Source organism: Gossypium hirsutum, chromosome A04, assembly GCF_007990345.1.
Source record: "Gossypium hirsutum isolate 1008001.06 chromosome A04, Gossypium_hirsutum_v2.1, whole genome shotgun sequence".
Taxonomy (NCBI): domain Eukaryota; kingdom Viridiplantae; phylum Streptophyta; class Magnoliopsida; order Malvales; family Malvaceae; genus Gossypium; species Gossypium hirsutum.
Genome location: NC_053427.1, coordinates 83,566,895 through 83,579,963, shown reverse-complemented (window position 1 = coordinate 83,579,963; position 13,069 = coordinate 83,566,895). Strand labels below are relative to the sequence as shown.

Sequence of the window (13,069 nt, the reverse complement as noted above, 5' to 3'; positions counted from 1 at the left end):
TATATGACTGGTTTGTTATTTCTTTTTCATGACAAGTCTAGATTTTATCCAAAAGGTAAATGGAAAATCAATTTACGATGTTAGAATTATAGTTAAGCATCCAAACAAAACCTCAATGTTATAATAACCCAATTGCTCCTCCAACCCATCCGTTGGTTTTAAAACCTCAATGTTATAATAACCCAATTGCTCCTCCAACCCATCCGTTGGTTTTAGTTATGACTTGAGTTTACTTATGATAAAGTGATATTTTTCCATTTTTATAGTAAAGGGAGCATGATTAAAATTTTAATCAGACACGTGATTGAAATAAGAAAAAGTAAATTATATAAGTATAGACATCCATTGTATTAAATTATATTTATCAAAATTAAATATTTAAATTCATTTTTTTAATCAACTTTTTACTAATTCAATCAATTTTTTTAATTTTATAGTATCGTTCAAATGCAAAATAAAGCAAAATCTTATGGGAATGTAATAGTTGAAAATTTTAGTTAATTTTACGAGAATATAATCATGTTGGAATCGGATTAGTTGATCAAATCGGTTAGACTGAAAATTGGTTAGTATATTGGTATGGAAAAGGAGGTGGATTGATCTTTGGGGGAACCGCTTGAAACCACTTGGAACCAATTGAACTGAGACAAAAAAAATCAATTGAATCGACAATTGAATTAATTTTATAATTTTTTTATTACTTCTTTAAATTTGTTTATCTAATTATTGTTAAATGACGATTGAACAAGGAATTGGTGGTTTGATCGATTTGACCACCAATTCAAAATTCAAAACATTGTGGGGATGGACTTAAATTAAAAGATGTGATATTAAATTAAAATATACTATAACAATTTTAAGTCAAGTGACATTTTTCCTAAACCTATAGCAAATTAAAAAAAAATTTCAGGAACAAAAATGAACTTAATTGTTAAGTTCACGTATTAAAATAAATTTAATTATCAAATTTAGATAAAAAATTATATTAAGTTTTCATTTAATTAAATCTGTATCATAAAATCAATTGTTTTTTTTTCAATTGTTATTGAAATTATCATTTTTGTGTGTGTTTTTTTAAATTTTAACAAATGAGAATTTTTATGTTGATAATAAAAATAAAGGGATCAAAATGTACTATATGATAAATATATCTATGGGCCGAGCTTGAAAAAAGATTTTCCATGCTTTAGATTAACTCAATCCAATTTCGATTTGAATAATTAAAATATTTTTAAATATAAATATTAAACTAAAAATATATTTTTAATATTTGAACAATAAAAAGAGTTGATTGAATGTCTGAGTTTGATTTCTTTTAGAATTAAGCCATGACTCGATTCATGAACAATGCTACTTTATATTAAAATTTTTCCTTTTCGTCATTTAATTAATTAAAGATGATTAAATTTTATTTTCTTGTTTTTATTAATTTAAATTATCTAAATAAGATAAAATTTAATCATTTCATGTTATTGGTGTTCCCATCATTACTTTTCTTTTATTTGCCTTTTAATTTTTTTGATTGAACCATTAAAATTATTGTGACAATAAAGACGTGAATTTAAAAGCGTTTACGTTTAAGTGTGTTTCTTTTTCAATTTAAAATTTTTTAAAAATCAAAGGAAAAAATAAATTTTGTATTGATTTATTTGAATAAATAGATTTAATGCACAATTCTAAAAATATCAAATTTTTTTATTAAGAGGAGTTTAAAAAATTATTAAAATGAAGGTAAAAAAGTCTTAGTTTAATAGGATGGTAAGTTCGTGACTTTTAAGTTTTTTAAAATCTTACGATTCTCTCCGCATATTAAAATATCATATGTAGATTTTGATAAAATTTATTTTAATTTAAGTCTAAATATTATTACAATCATCGATTCAATCATGTTTTGTAATGGTTAATTTTGATAATAACTATTCAGATATTTGTACATGCAATCATATTGTAGTTGTAATTATACTTGAAACTTAAAAAAAAAATTGTTAAATTGACAAAAATTTACCATTTTTTTAAAATTTTAGAAGTTCAAGTATAATACAACCACAGGTATAATACAATCACAAATACATGTTCAAAGAATTGAAATATAATTGGATAATACATTCCTATGACAATTGCATACAATATAACTTGGACTCGAGTACTTGAAGATTCAAGACCTCAACATTTGTCAAAAAAGACCTTTGAACTATACTCGCACTTTTAACTTTGGTATTTAAACTTTTTTTTTTCCATTTTACATCTTGAATTATTATTTTCATTCTAGTTTATCCCCCAAAAATAAAAGTTTCCAATAAGAACATAACACGTGTCACATTCTTTATTAGACACGAATAATTTTTTAGACAAATTGGAATGAAAATAATAGTTTAAATACTAAAAATAGAAATAATTTAGGGTCAAATCATAAATAAAACATTTTTCATAATAAATGAACAAATAATATTCTTTTCCTAAAATGAGAGAATTACATATTCAAAATCATAAAAATTAAATTCAACATGTCAAAGTAATTTTATTACAGTAATTTTTAAAAAAAAATATTCTAATAAAAACTATTTAAAAAGTAATTAACAAAACAGGTCCAAATTACTCAACTGCTCATTCATTGCATTTTGACTAATTTTACTCTCTTTTTACACTTTGGCAAAGATTCAAATTTTGCTTTGATTTTTTTTTTTTTAAGTTTGTCACTATGCAAGAACACCACAATGGAAAAAGTGATGATTTTATAGTCAAATCATTATAGATGCTCTGCAACTGTTTATGGTTATTGCTGACACCTAAATTTGTTTTTGGTTGTTTGGTGTCTCAGAAACGGGAAGAAAAAAGACAGAGAAAAGAAAAGAAAAAAAACCCAATTTTCTTTGTCAGATATTAATGGGAATTGCAGATTCCATTGTGAGGCAATTTCTATGCCAGTAATCTCATGGAGGTGATGGACCAATTACCATTTCTGCATCTTTCTGGATATTTCATAAGAACCCATCACCATCATGTATAATTTCTTTGTCTACCCTTCGTAAATTTCTCAATAATTATGCCTTTTTTAAAGCTTTTTTTTTTCCCTTTTAAACCATTTTTTGTTTTCTTCTACCTAAATTTTTTACTGCTGCTATATAATTAGAATGAAAGAAAAAGAGTTTATTTTATATTGGGTTAAAGTGTCAGTATCTTGATAGTGCCATTTCCATGAGTTGTAGGTGGTCTTTCATTTTTATGGCGTTTTCTACTGTTGTTGTGAACACTTTTTAGGTTTAAATAAGGAGACAACAAAGCTGGGGTAAGTTTTTTTTTTTCTTCTTTTTTTGAGTTAAATTCTTGAAGTTACTGTGTAGGTATCTTGAATAAGAATTAAATTACCAGATATTTCTGAAGAAACCTTTATGGTAGTGGTAGGGTTATTTTATTTTACTAGATGAAATTCTGGTTTTTCAGTTTTCTATTCGATTTTCATTCTTGGTTCTGATTTGAACTAGATTCATGGTAATTCTTTTGATTGATTAATTAGTATTGGAAAATAGTGAATGAGTGAACTGAAGTGAAAGAGGATAGTTTTGTTATGTGGTTTTGTATTGTTAAAGCTGTTGTTATCAAACAAGGTTTTAGTTTGCAGAGATTTTTGTTGAATTTAGAAATGGCAATTTAAATTCTCAGTCTATATGCATAGACTTTCTGGATTCTTTTTTTTTTTTAATTTGGTTTTTCCATTGTCCCTTTCATATATTTCGCAATCGAAAACCCTAATCATGTTATTGTTGAATTCACATATTAATTTCCTTTTTTTTAAATAATGTCTTGAATTGCCATATGCTATCTTAGATTTTATGGTTTTGAGATATTTTTCTTTGTTTTAACACTTTGTTGCCTTTTCATTCATCAATAGGTCAGCAATCCACAAAAGTCCAATTTTTGAATCGTTGAGCAAAACATTATTGAATTCTTCACATACTTTTCTGGGGCTTTCTGAATTTTCTTGGACTTCGAGCTCCAGTTAAGCTTCCTTGGCTTTTTCTGGGTTTTTTTTCTCTGTTCTTGCATAGCTCATTTACTTGATATCCCTGCTTCCTTTAACTTAAGTATTCGAAGACCTTTTGGAGATGGATTACAGGCTATAGTGATTTCGACTGTTGGTGAATTCAGTTCTTTCTTCCTGCAGGTGATATTCTGGATAGCTGATTTGACAAGCTTAGATGACCGTGGAGGAAGCCGATAGCAGCTCCAAGTGGAGTAGGGAGCAAGATAAGGCATTTGAGAATGCTCTTGCAACTTATCCTGAGGACTCTTCAGATCGATGGGAGAAAATTGCAGCTGATGTACCTGGAAAAACTTTGGAAGAGATTAAAGAACACTATGAGCTTCTAGAGGATGATGTTAACCGGATTGAATCTGGTTGTGTGCCTCTGCCGCCATATAATTCTTCCGAGAGTTCAGCAGGAGATGAAGGAGCTGGTAAGAAGGGGAGCAGCCATTCAGGGAATTGTAACAGTGAGTCAAATCATGGGAGTAAGAATTCAAGGTCAGATCAAGAACGTCGGAAGGGGATTGCTTGGACAGAGGATGAGCACAGGTGAATAACTTTTAATGGTTTAAAATTCTTTATTTTTCTGTTTTCATTTTAGATTGATTATATGCCTTTAGAAGAATCTTGTTTAAGTTACTTTTCCTTGTAGAGCTTTAGTACTTAGTGTTTATACTAACTTGGTGTGCTTGTCATGTATTGGTTGTCTTGGATTCTCCTGTCCTTTTCATATATAGAATCCTTGATTCTTTTTAGAAAGTTCCCAAAATTTAATTTTTTCCAGTAAAAATTCTATTTCATGACTGTTGTTAAGGAAGCTCTACATGCATTTGAAGTCATTGGGATCTGTGAATAATAAATCTGGAAACGATGTGAAATAACCGAAGGGAACATGGAAGAGAGATCTTGCTTTAAAAGAAAGGGAACAAACAAAGACAAACTGATCATAAATCTTAACTTATGGACTACTTGCTATGGTATGGTGATGTTGTCAGTAGCTTGTCATAATGTTGTAGATTTCGAATTAACATGGGCACTCATGATAGTGCAACTCTCACGGGCTCTGGTTTTGTAACACTGTTAAAACGACTTCCCGGAGGCTCTCCCTTAACTTGCATAATCTTCTTTAAGAGTTGTTTCTATGAGGCCTTGGAAAGTTTGAGATCGGGAGAGCCATTTAGGGGATCCCCTTGAAGTTTTAACTGATATGTGCTGAGAGATTATTTGGAAGATTTGGATAGGAAGGAAAGGTAGGTTCCATGCTTTAATATGCTGCAATTAAAGTACCCCCTCCTTTTCGATCTATTATCAGTAACAGTTAGCCTTTTTGAAGGTTGTGAAAATGTATGTAGGGGGATTGGAGTTAAATGTTCCTTGTAGTGGCTCTATTAAAGTCTATCTGAAGAGACAAATTCTTATCATATAGACATTGGTAATATTTAAATACACATTAGGCTTTCATAGATATGCTAGTTTTCTGGGGTTGTCTAGGCTCGAATAATCCTGAGTTGTACTTTGGCTGAGTTAATGCTTAAGTAAATTTTGTGTTAAGTGATTAGGTTTCTAAATACTGCTGTAATTTTGAACAGCTTGAGATAACTATGGGTTGCATGTGTGGCTTTTGAACATTGAAGTTGTCATCAGAATTTGTATCAGACACATATTCAGACATGAGTATCGTGTATGACCCTTCAAATAAGAAAAAAAATTGAACATACCTGTGTCAAACATCTATCCATATCCAGCTTAAAACTAATTGAGGTTTCCCCCAATGTAAACGGCTGTGGGATTTATTCTATCTTCATTTCAATACTGTTTATACTTATCCTTGAATGTGAGACGTCTTTTGATATTAATTTGACAAATAAGCTTGTAATATTATGATTTTGATGGTGTTTAGTCACTGTATTTATTTATTTATTTTAAATCTTGAAAAACAGGTTATTTCTTCTTGGTCTGGATAAATACGGGAAAGGTGACTGGCGAAGCATATCCCGGAACTTTGTGGTCACAAGAACGCCAACACAAGTAGCAAGTCATGCGCAAAAATATTTCATTAGATTGAACTCAATGAACAAAGATCAAAGGCGATCTAGCATCCATGACATTACCAGTGTTGGCAATGGGGATGTTTCAGCACCCCAAGGTCCGATCACTGGTCAATCAAATGGCACCGCATCTGTGGGTTCTGCAGCAAAATCAACCAAACAGCCGCTCGGACATTCTGTTGCACCACCCGGTATCAGTGTGCATGGAGTTCCAACTATGGGGCAACCAATAGGTCCCCTCATCTCAGCAGTTGGCACGCCAGTGAACCTTCCTGCTCCGGCACATATGGCTTACGGAGTCAGAGCAACATTACCAGGAGCAGTGGTTCCAGGTGCACCCGTGACATACCCTATGCCTTATACATCTGCTCATAGGTAATACAATGATGTTTAGCTACAAAATGTACAAAGAAGGCTACTTTTGCTTGTGCTGATATTAGGTCACTGTGTTTTCCATTTCAGCCTGAATAAAAGTTGCTTAATTGCAAGCACAAGTTATGTCTGTCATTTATTTAATCTAAAATAAGCCATAGGGAGACAATTTACATGTATTTTTTTTATAAGAAACTATGAAAAATGAAAATGTAAAATGTGGCAGATTTATGGGTAGGACACCATTTTGGCACCTATTTTTTTTTTCAGTGCAACCATAAGCATTAGACTAGGTGGATGCTTAGGAATTTTATGGGAAAAAATGTTGTATAAAAAAACTTGGTCGATGCATTATTATATCAGGAAAGTTATTCGAATATGCTTATTTTTTTTTTACGATTGTATTGTATTTGTATATCTCAAAATCCTTTTTAATGAAGTTTTAAACGTCCCATATATTTAAAAAAAAATTATTACATGGACAAAATTGTTAATAGGATGATAAATCGGAGAAGATGTTAATCTATCATCACTCTATAGTTGAGATGTTTTGCCCCACCATTCGTATGTATAATTTTAAACATTACCTTACCACTATATGAATGTTGCTTCCTCTTTTATCTCATCCCGCTCCACTTTAATTCTTTTAGTTATTTTCAATATTTCAATCTTTTTAAAAGCAAGTGAATACTTAAACATGAAATTTTTTTTAACAACTTTTTACAACTTTACTATTGTAATAGCTATATATATACAAGAGTAAAATAGTATATTAAATAGTTGGACGGGATGGACTGAGTAAGCAATTACCATATTCACTCATACTTATATTCACTTTTTTTAGTAAAAAATGCTCCATTCAAAATGGATTGATTTGAAATTCATCGAATTTTACAGTCTCTAATAATATTAAGAGGTATAATTTAATATTTTCTAGGAGCTGCCTTCAATGATACGAGTAAGGGCAAGGATTATTCAGATAATTTATTTCAATTAGAATCCTCCAAAAAGAAATTGATCTAGTTTCATTTGCTCCGATTGAAGCTTTACATGGGTGGCAATGAGGATTATTTATATCAAAATTCTAATTGTTGAGGGGATAGATTCTTTGAGAGAAGTTTTTAAAGTATCATCAATCAGGCAATCGTATCGGTCCTCAGCAATTGAATGCATTGTCTTGGGTTTGGGCTTTGTCTCTCAACTCTATGGAGAGCCTTGTTGGTTTACAAAGTGGGAGGACCTCAGTTGGTGGAAGAGACACATACTTGAAGCATGAGCAGAATATTAACCGTGGTACCATATCTCCTTGAAAAGGCTACTTATGCCTTGTTTGATGGTTCGATCTCCGCGCGTACATCTTCCACTATTAATTATCTGCACATCCTTCAAGTATATACTTTCTCCACCAACCAAAGCGTTCCAACTTCGTGAACCAGCAGGGCTTTCCGCAAAGTTAAAGAGACAAAATCTAAACCTAAGACAATACGTTCCGCATTGATTGACTGACAGATAACACTTCAAAAACTTCTCTCAAAAGAGTCGATCCTTAAGCAATAACCTAAAACAATAAATTTATTTAAATTAATTATTCATCTGATGTTATTTAACTAATCAATTGCATCATAATTCCAATCCACATGTTTCAACCAAAATACAATATAAAAAATTTAAAATAAGTTCAATTAAAATCAATCAATTAAGTAATTATATGATTTTTATTCCAATAATATAAAGAATAAAAATAATACCCAAATATTATTAACTGAAATGATATGAAAACTAAAGTAGAATCTGGAGTCATATACCTCAAAATATTAAACCAATCATTACAAAATAATATTAAAAGAACTAAAAAGTCGGACAAGAGCCACATGGCTTTCTAGAACTGATGCGACATGATAATGTTGAACCGACAAGACTATGTTGAGTTTGAGGAGAAAAAATCTTGTATGAAAGAGGGTCAGTTGCTTACCTCATTGGTTCTCACTTTTGAACCCTAACTTTGCATGCTATTAATTCATTTCTGCGTTAAATTCTTATGATTGAGAATATAAAAGATTTAGCATATTAAAGTATTTTCAAGATACTTAAATTTAATACCAAAAAAAAAAAAGATGTTATGGAAATTCAAATATGATTAAAGTAGCTTGTCTTTACAAAAACAATTATCTTGAAATTCTTTCAAGGCAAAAGAAGAGTATGAGTAGTATTTGACCAGGAGAGACCTTTATGAATGAATGAATTTTCATATAAAAATTGATGGGTTTATTATTCCTCCCCTAATGCCACCTTGTCTATGAATATGGGTTATTAGTCAGTGCTTCGATGGCGATACTTACTTAAGAATCTTTGCAACAAGTATGCACACAGTCCTCCAAAAACCGGCTGAGCTGACTTGTATACAGTTTCGGGTCATTTCTAAAATGATCAACATGAGGTGTGGACACGAAGTTGCATGCCCGAACCTCACGCCCGGATCTCTTCTGCTCCTCGATAAACGATTCCACCCGTTTGGCAGGGATGACTCGATCCGCAGAGCTATAGATATATAACTGTGGACAGGTAGGTTGTCCAGATGACAGCAAGCCTACTACATTGGAAAGCCTCCTGCAAGATGAAATGAGATGGAGTTATGTTAGATATAAAGCGGAAAGGTTATTCCGGCTAGGATCGTAAGTATTTGTATCGGGCATACTTCTTCCCGGAATGAAAAAATTGATAATTCTGGCCTAATGAAAAGCTCTTTGAATGAATCAAACATCAGGTATGGAATTAGAAATAGTGAAACATTCATTCCTTCGTGACCAATTTTTGAGGAGATTATTATTACTACCTGTTAACACCAGGAAAATTCAAAACCACCCCAAAGAACTTCTCCAGGACCACCAGCAAAGCAGCTTCAGTTAGTGCAGGCTTCGGTTCTGAGACTTCTTTTTTGCCGATTAATGTCCCCATACCAGGTTCAACTGATCCTGGAAATCCTTTTGTTGCCACACTATGTTTCTTCAGAAAAGCGGCTGAGAAACCTGAAGCCCAGACCTAAAAATTCGAAAAACAAAAGCCAATAAGCATTTCCAGTGTATTGATCAGAAACATGAACTCCAAACTTAAAAGCAAAAGAAATAAAGAACTCCAGAAGAATGAATAAACATATAATCTACAGTATGTTCCGGCCAATGCCAATGTCCAAATTTCTTGTAGAAAACATTGACAATGTAAGGACAAAGCAGGCATAAAGTAGTTTCTGGTTTCTATGAGAACTACCAATGATATAATGGCACAAAACAGAATCACGAAGAACTAATGTATCACAGTACTAGACGATCACCAACAATTATACAATATGCTTTTGCTTGGGAACATCCACCTAAATGCAAAGCATGATAAAGGGACACTAGAAACTTATCAACATTTAAGCGCAGACTGGTCAATGATCCTAACCTATTTTGCATTTTCATATAAATAAATTCCCATTCTCAAATAGCTTATAACTACCATTTTATTGATAGACTTGATTATTACTAGAATTGAGAAAGTTATAACATAAAACGCTACCACCATGCATCTACTTTACATTGGTAAGATAATGTTTTGTTAATCAAGTCAATTATGTATGTAAAACACCTTCAAACATCGTTTACCTGAGGGTCAAGGGCTGCAACAGGGGCTGAATCCACAATGCAACCTCTTATCCTTCCCATTAAGGAAGGATCCTGCTTCTGAAACTTCTCAAGAATAACTCCATATCTGTAACAATTCCAGCCCAAAAATCAGTTCAGGTAATTAGCACAAACAACAGAAATCAAATTGATCCTAATGAATACATGCAAAAAAAATGTAGTTATCTGAGTGAAAACTCACGTTAACCAGCCAGTATTGCTAAAAGTGTGAAAAACCAGGTTTTCCCCATACTCGTCTTCCAGCCAATCAGCCAAGTGATTAACAAGCATGTCGACGTCCTTCTCAGCTTTCCCACCATCTTGATAATTGATAATATCAATCATTGGAAAGGTGAAGGTAATGACATGATAGCCTCTGGAGGTATACCAATCTGCATATTTCTTGAGATGTTTCTGCTTAGACCCCAACCATCCTAATAAGACTACAGCTGTGCGAGACTTAGCTGTCGAACAATCAGAGTTCCCAGAAACATCAATGGCAGATGGCTCTGGCAAATGCCATCTGTATAAAACATCAGGGGATGAGGTAGGGATGTTGTGTTTAAATGCAACAGGCTTTGATGCTTTAGATAACTCAGCTGACTTGTATAAATTAACCAGCACCGGAGATGAAGCAATAGAAGAGCTTTTGGGAACAAAATCCCGGCCTGAATTTGGAACCGGAAACTTAACACTTGGGATAGGCACTCGGATTCTAGTAACAAAAGAGAAGTTTGCAAGCTTAGAAGCTGATATATGATCCACAAATGAGGACTTGGGCTCCGGTAAGGAACTAGATATTGAAGTTCGAATTTGTTCAGAGGTTGAACAAGTATCCCACGATGGAAGCTTAACACTAAAATCGGCAGAGACCGAAGCCACGGCCAACGCAGCAGCGGCTGCTAGAGGACGTTGAATGATTCCTGACAAGGAACCCATATTGAAAACCCAAAAGACAAACTACCATACCAATATGAACCAGCCCACAAACAAACATTAAAAACCCAATCCAAAACTCATAAAAAAACTCAACATGATCAATACCCAGAAAGCCAAAACACAAAAGAAAAAACAAAAACAAGGATCACCTGCGAAAATAAAGAGAACCCATTTATGACCCCAAGAAATTGAATCAAATAGATAAATAAGAAACGTGAAAAATAAAAAAAGCAAGAAAATGTTGTCAAGAAGCAAATAAGCAAAAGCCAAGGTTGGCACTTGTCAAAGCAATGGCATATTCGATGGCTATTGCTGTATATTCTTTTCCTATTCTTACCTTGTGTAAATTAAAAAGGGGTTTGACAAAAAATCGGGCTGTCAAAGAATGGACATTGACAGCCCGAACAATATCAAACACCGACCAAAGAACCCTCCTTTGTAGTCTCCTACTGCAAGAAAAGGAAACTTTTTTCATTCAACCAAAAAAAAAAAAAGAAGGCCACAAAACATGAAAGTCGTTATAATAATTAATTGTTATATAATTTAAAAAAAAAAACAGCGCGTGCTTGGGGTGTTTTGCAGAATCAGCCTGCTCAAAAATATTTCCACTAATTGAATGCCACGTGCCTTTTGTTCAACCCTGCACGACAGGGATTGATAATGTATTGAATGACCCTTTTGCCCTGTTGGTTCCCCTTTTTTTGGACCCTTAAAAGGATAGGGAAAGAGATTTCAATATAGAAAAGTTAGGTTAGGGGTAATATAGGAAAATCAAATTAAATAAACGCAGTGACCTAAAGGAAAGAATCTTGGATCATTGGATGTAACGTGACGCGGTCAAAATTACAACTAACAAAAAATAAGAAAAGGGAAGACCTGTAAAAGTGAAAAAACGGCAACCGAGTCAACTCGGCCACAACTCAGTTACCGCCAAGAACACGAATAACCGTATTAGTCGCTCATTATTCAATGATTTTAAAAAAGAAAAGTCCAAAGGGTTTTTCAAATTGCCAGACGAATTCACAAAAAACAAACAAACAAACAAAAAAATGAAACGATGGAAATCGAAACGCGAAGAGAGAAAAGGTTTACGATGATTGAGAAATTAAATGCAACCCTAAATCATGAAAAAAGAAATGCAGGCCATGGAAAATACTATACAGATTTGGATTAAGATGAGGCTTTCAAGAAGAAGACAAGAGAGAGAGAGAGAGAGAGAAGGATAAAGAAGTCACCTGAAACTCTTAAAGGGTTGAAGATGGTAAAGGCGATTTTAGATTGCTTGGTATTTAAACTTATTTGAATCAAATGAAGAGAAGATTTTTGCGGTTTGGGTTTCGATTTTCGTGACGGAAATAATGCGCCCCCTCTCTCTGTAATTTTTGTTGTTTTTCTTTTTCCTTTTTTTTCCCCATAATTTCTACGCTCTCAATTAAAAAGATAATTGATGCAAATTTTGGAATATATTAAATAAAAATTATATTAAAAATGGGGTAAATTATTAAAATAGTCACTTTTATTTTTTTAGATTACATTTTAATTACTTATGTTTAAATGTTACGTTATCATATTATAACATTTTAATCATTCAACGTTAATTGTTGTTAATGGTGTAACAGTAAACTAACATGGCATGTTAAATTATCATATCAAATGAAAATTTTATGTTAAATTATACAATTGGTCCCTATATTTTTTTTGTTTTGAGAAATTTATTTTTTTCTTTTACGTTAAAAGAGATGGAGAAGGGAGGAAAGTAAAAGCGAATTGAAAAGAAAAAGGAAAAGTTAAAAGAACATAAAAAAAAGTGTTCTAAAACAAAAAAATATGGGGGCCAATTATATGATTTAATTTAAATTTTTTGTTTGAAATGATGATTTAATGTGTCACGTCATCTTACCATTACACTGTTAACGGCAATTAACGATTTAGTGACTAAAATGTTACAACACGTTAACAGAAGTGATTAAAACATAACATTTCAAACATAAGTGACTAAAATGTAACTTAAGGGGAACAAAAGTGAC

The 13,069-nt window shown here is 32.3% G+C and overlaps 2 protein-coding genes across 18 annotated transcripts; one reads left to right on the top strand and one right to left on the bottom strand.

Moving 5' to 3' along the window:
• The first annotated feature begins 2,607 nt into the window (after positions 1 to 2,607).
• On the top strand, positions 2,608 to 6,821 carry LOC107949006 (transcription factor SRM1). Of its 14 annotated transcripts, none has more exons than XM_041111564.1 (5): positions 2,612 to 2,938; positions 3,207 to 3,286; positions 3,890 to 3,996; positions 4,163 to 4,573; positions 5,965 to 6,821. In XM_041111564.1, the coding sequence occupies exons 4-5, from the start codon at positions 4,197 to 4,199 to the stop codon at positions 6,449 to 6,451; spliced, it is 864 nt and encodes a 287-aa protein (XP_040967498.1). In that variant the 5' UTR covers positions 2,612 to 2,938; positions 3,207 to 3,286; positions 3,890 to 3,996; positions 4,163 to 4,196; the 3' UTR covers positions 6,452 to 6,821. The 14 variants fall into 14 exon arrangements, with proteins under 14 accessions (XP_040967499.1, XP_040967497.1, XP_040967498.1 ...); XM_041111562.1 differs by having other exon boundaries at positions 2,676 to 3,001; XM_041111565.1 differs by lacking the exon at positions 3,207 to 3,286 and having other exon boundaries at positions 2,608 to 2,938.
• Positions 6,822 to 8,561: 1,740 nt separating this feature from the next.
• LOC107949007 (transmembrane protein 53) lies at positions 8,562 to 12,433 on the bottom strand. 4 transcript variants are annotated; one of them, XM_016883703.2, is made up of 6 exons: positions 12,278 to 12,433; positions 11,380 to 11,491; positions 10,306 to 11,191; positions 10,086 to 10,191; positions 9,278 to 9,483; positions 8,562 to 9,051 (listed from the first exon to the last, which is right to left on the bottom strand). In XM_016883703.2, exons 3-6 carry the CDS (start codon positions 11,040 to 11,042, stop codon positions 8,784 to 8,786), a joined length of 1,317 nt encoding a protein of 438 aa, XP_016739192.1. In that variant the 5' UTR covers positions 11,043 to 11,191; positions 11,380 to 11,491; positions 12,278 to 12,433; the 3' UTR covers positions 8,562 to 8,783. The 4 variants fall into 4 exon arrangements, with proteins under 4 accessions (XP_016739192.1, XP_040967494.1, XP_040967493.1 ...); XM_041111560.1 differs by having other exon boundaries at positions 11,380 to 11,750; positions 12,278 to 12,414; XM_041111559.1 differs by lacking the exon at positions 12,278 to 12,433 and adding an exon at positions 11,670 to 12,257.
• Positions 12,434 to 13,069: the final 636 nt, after the last annotated feature.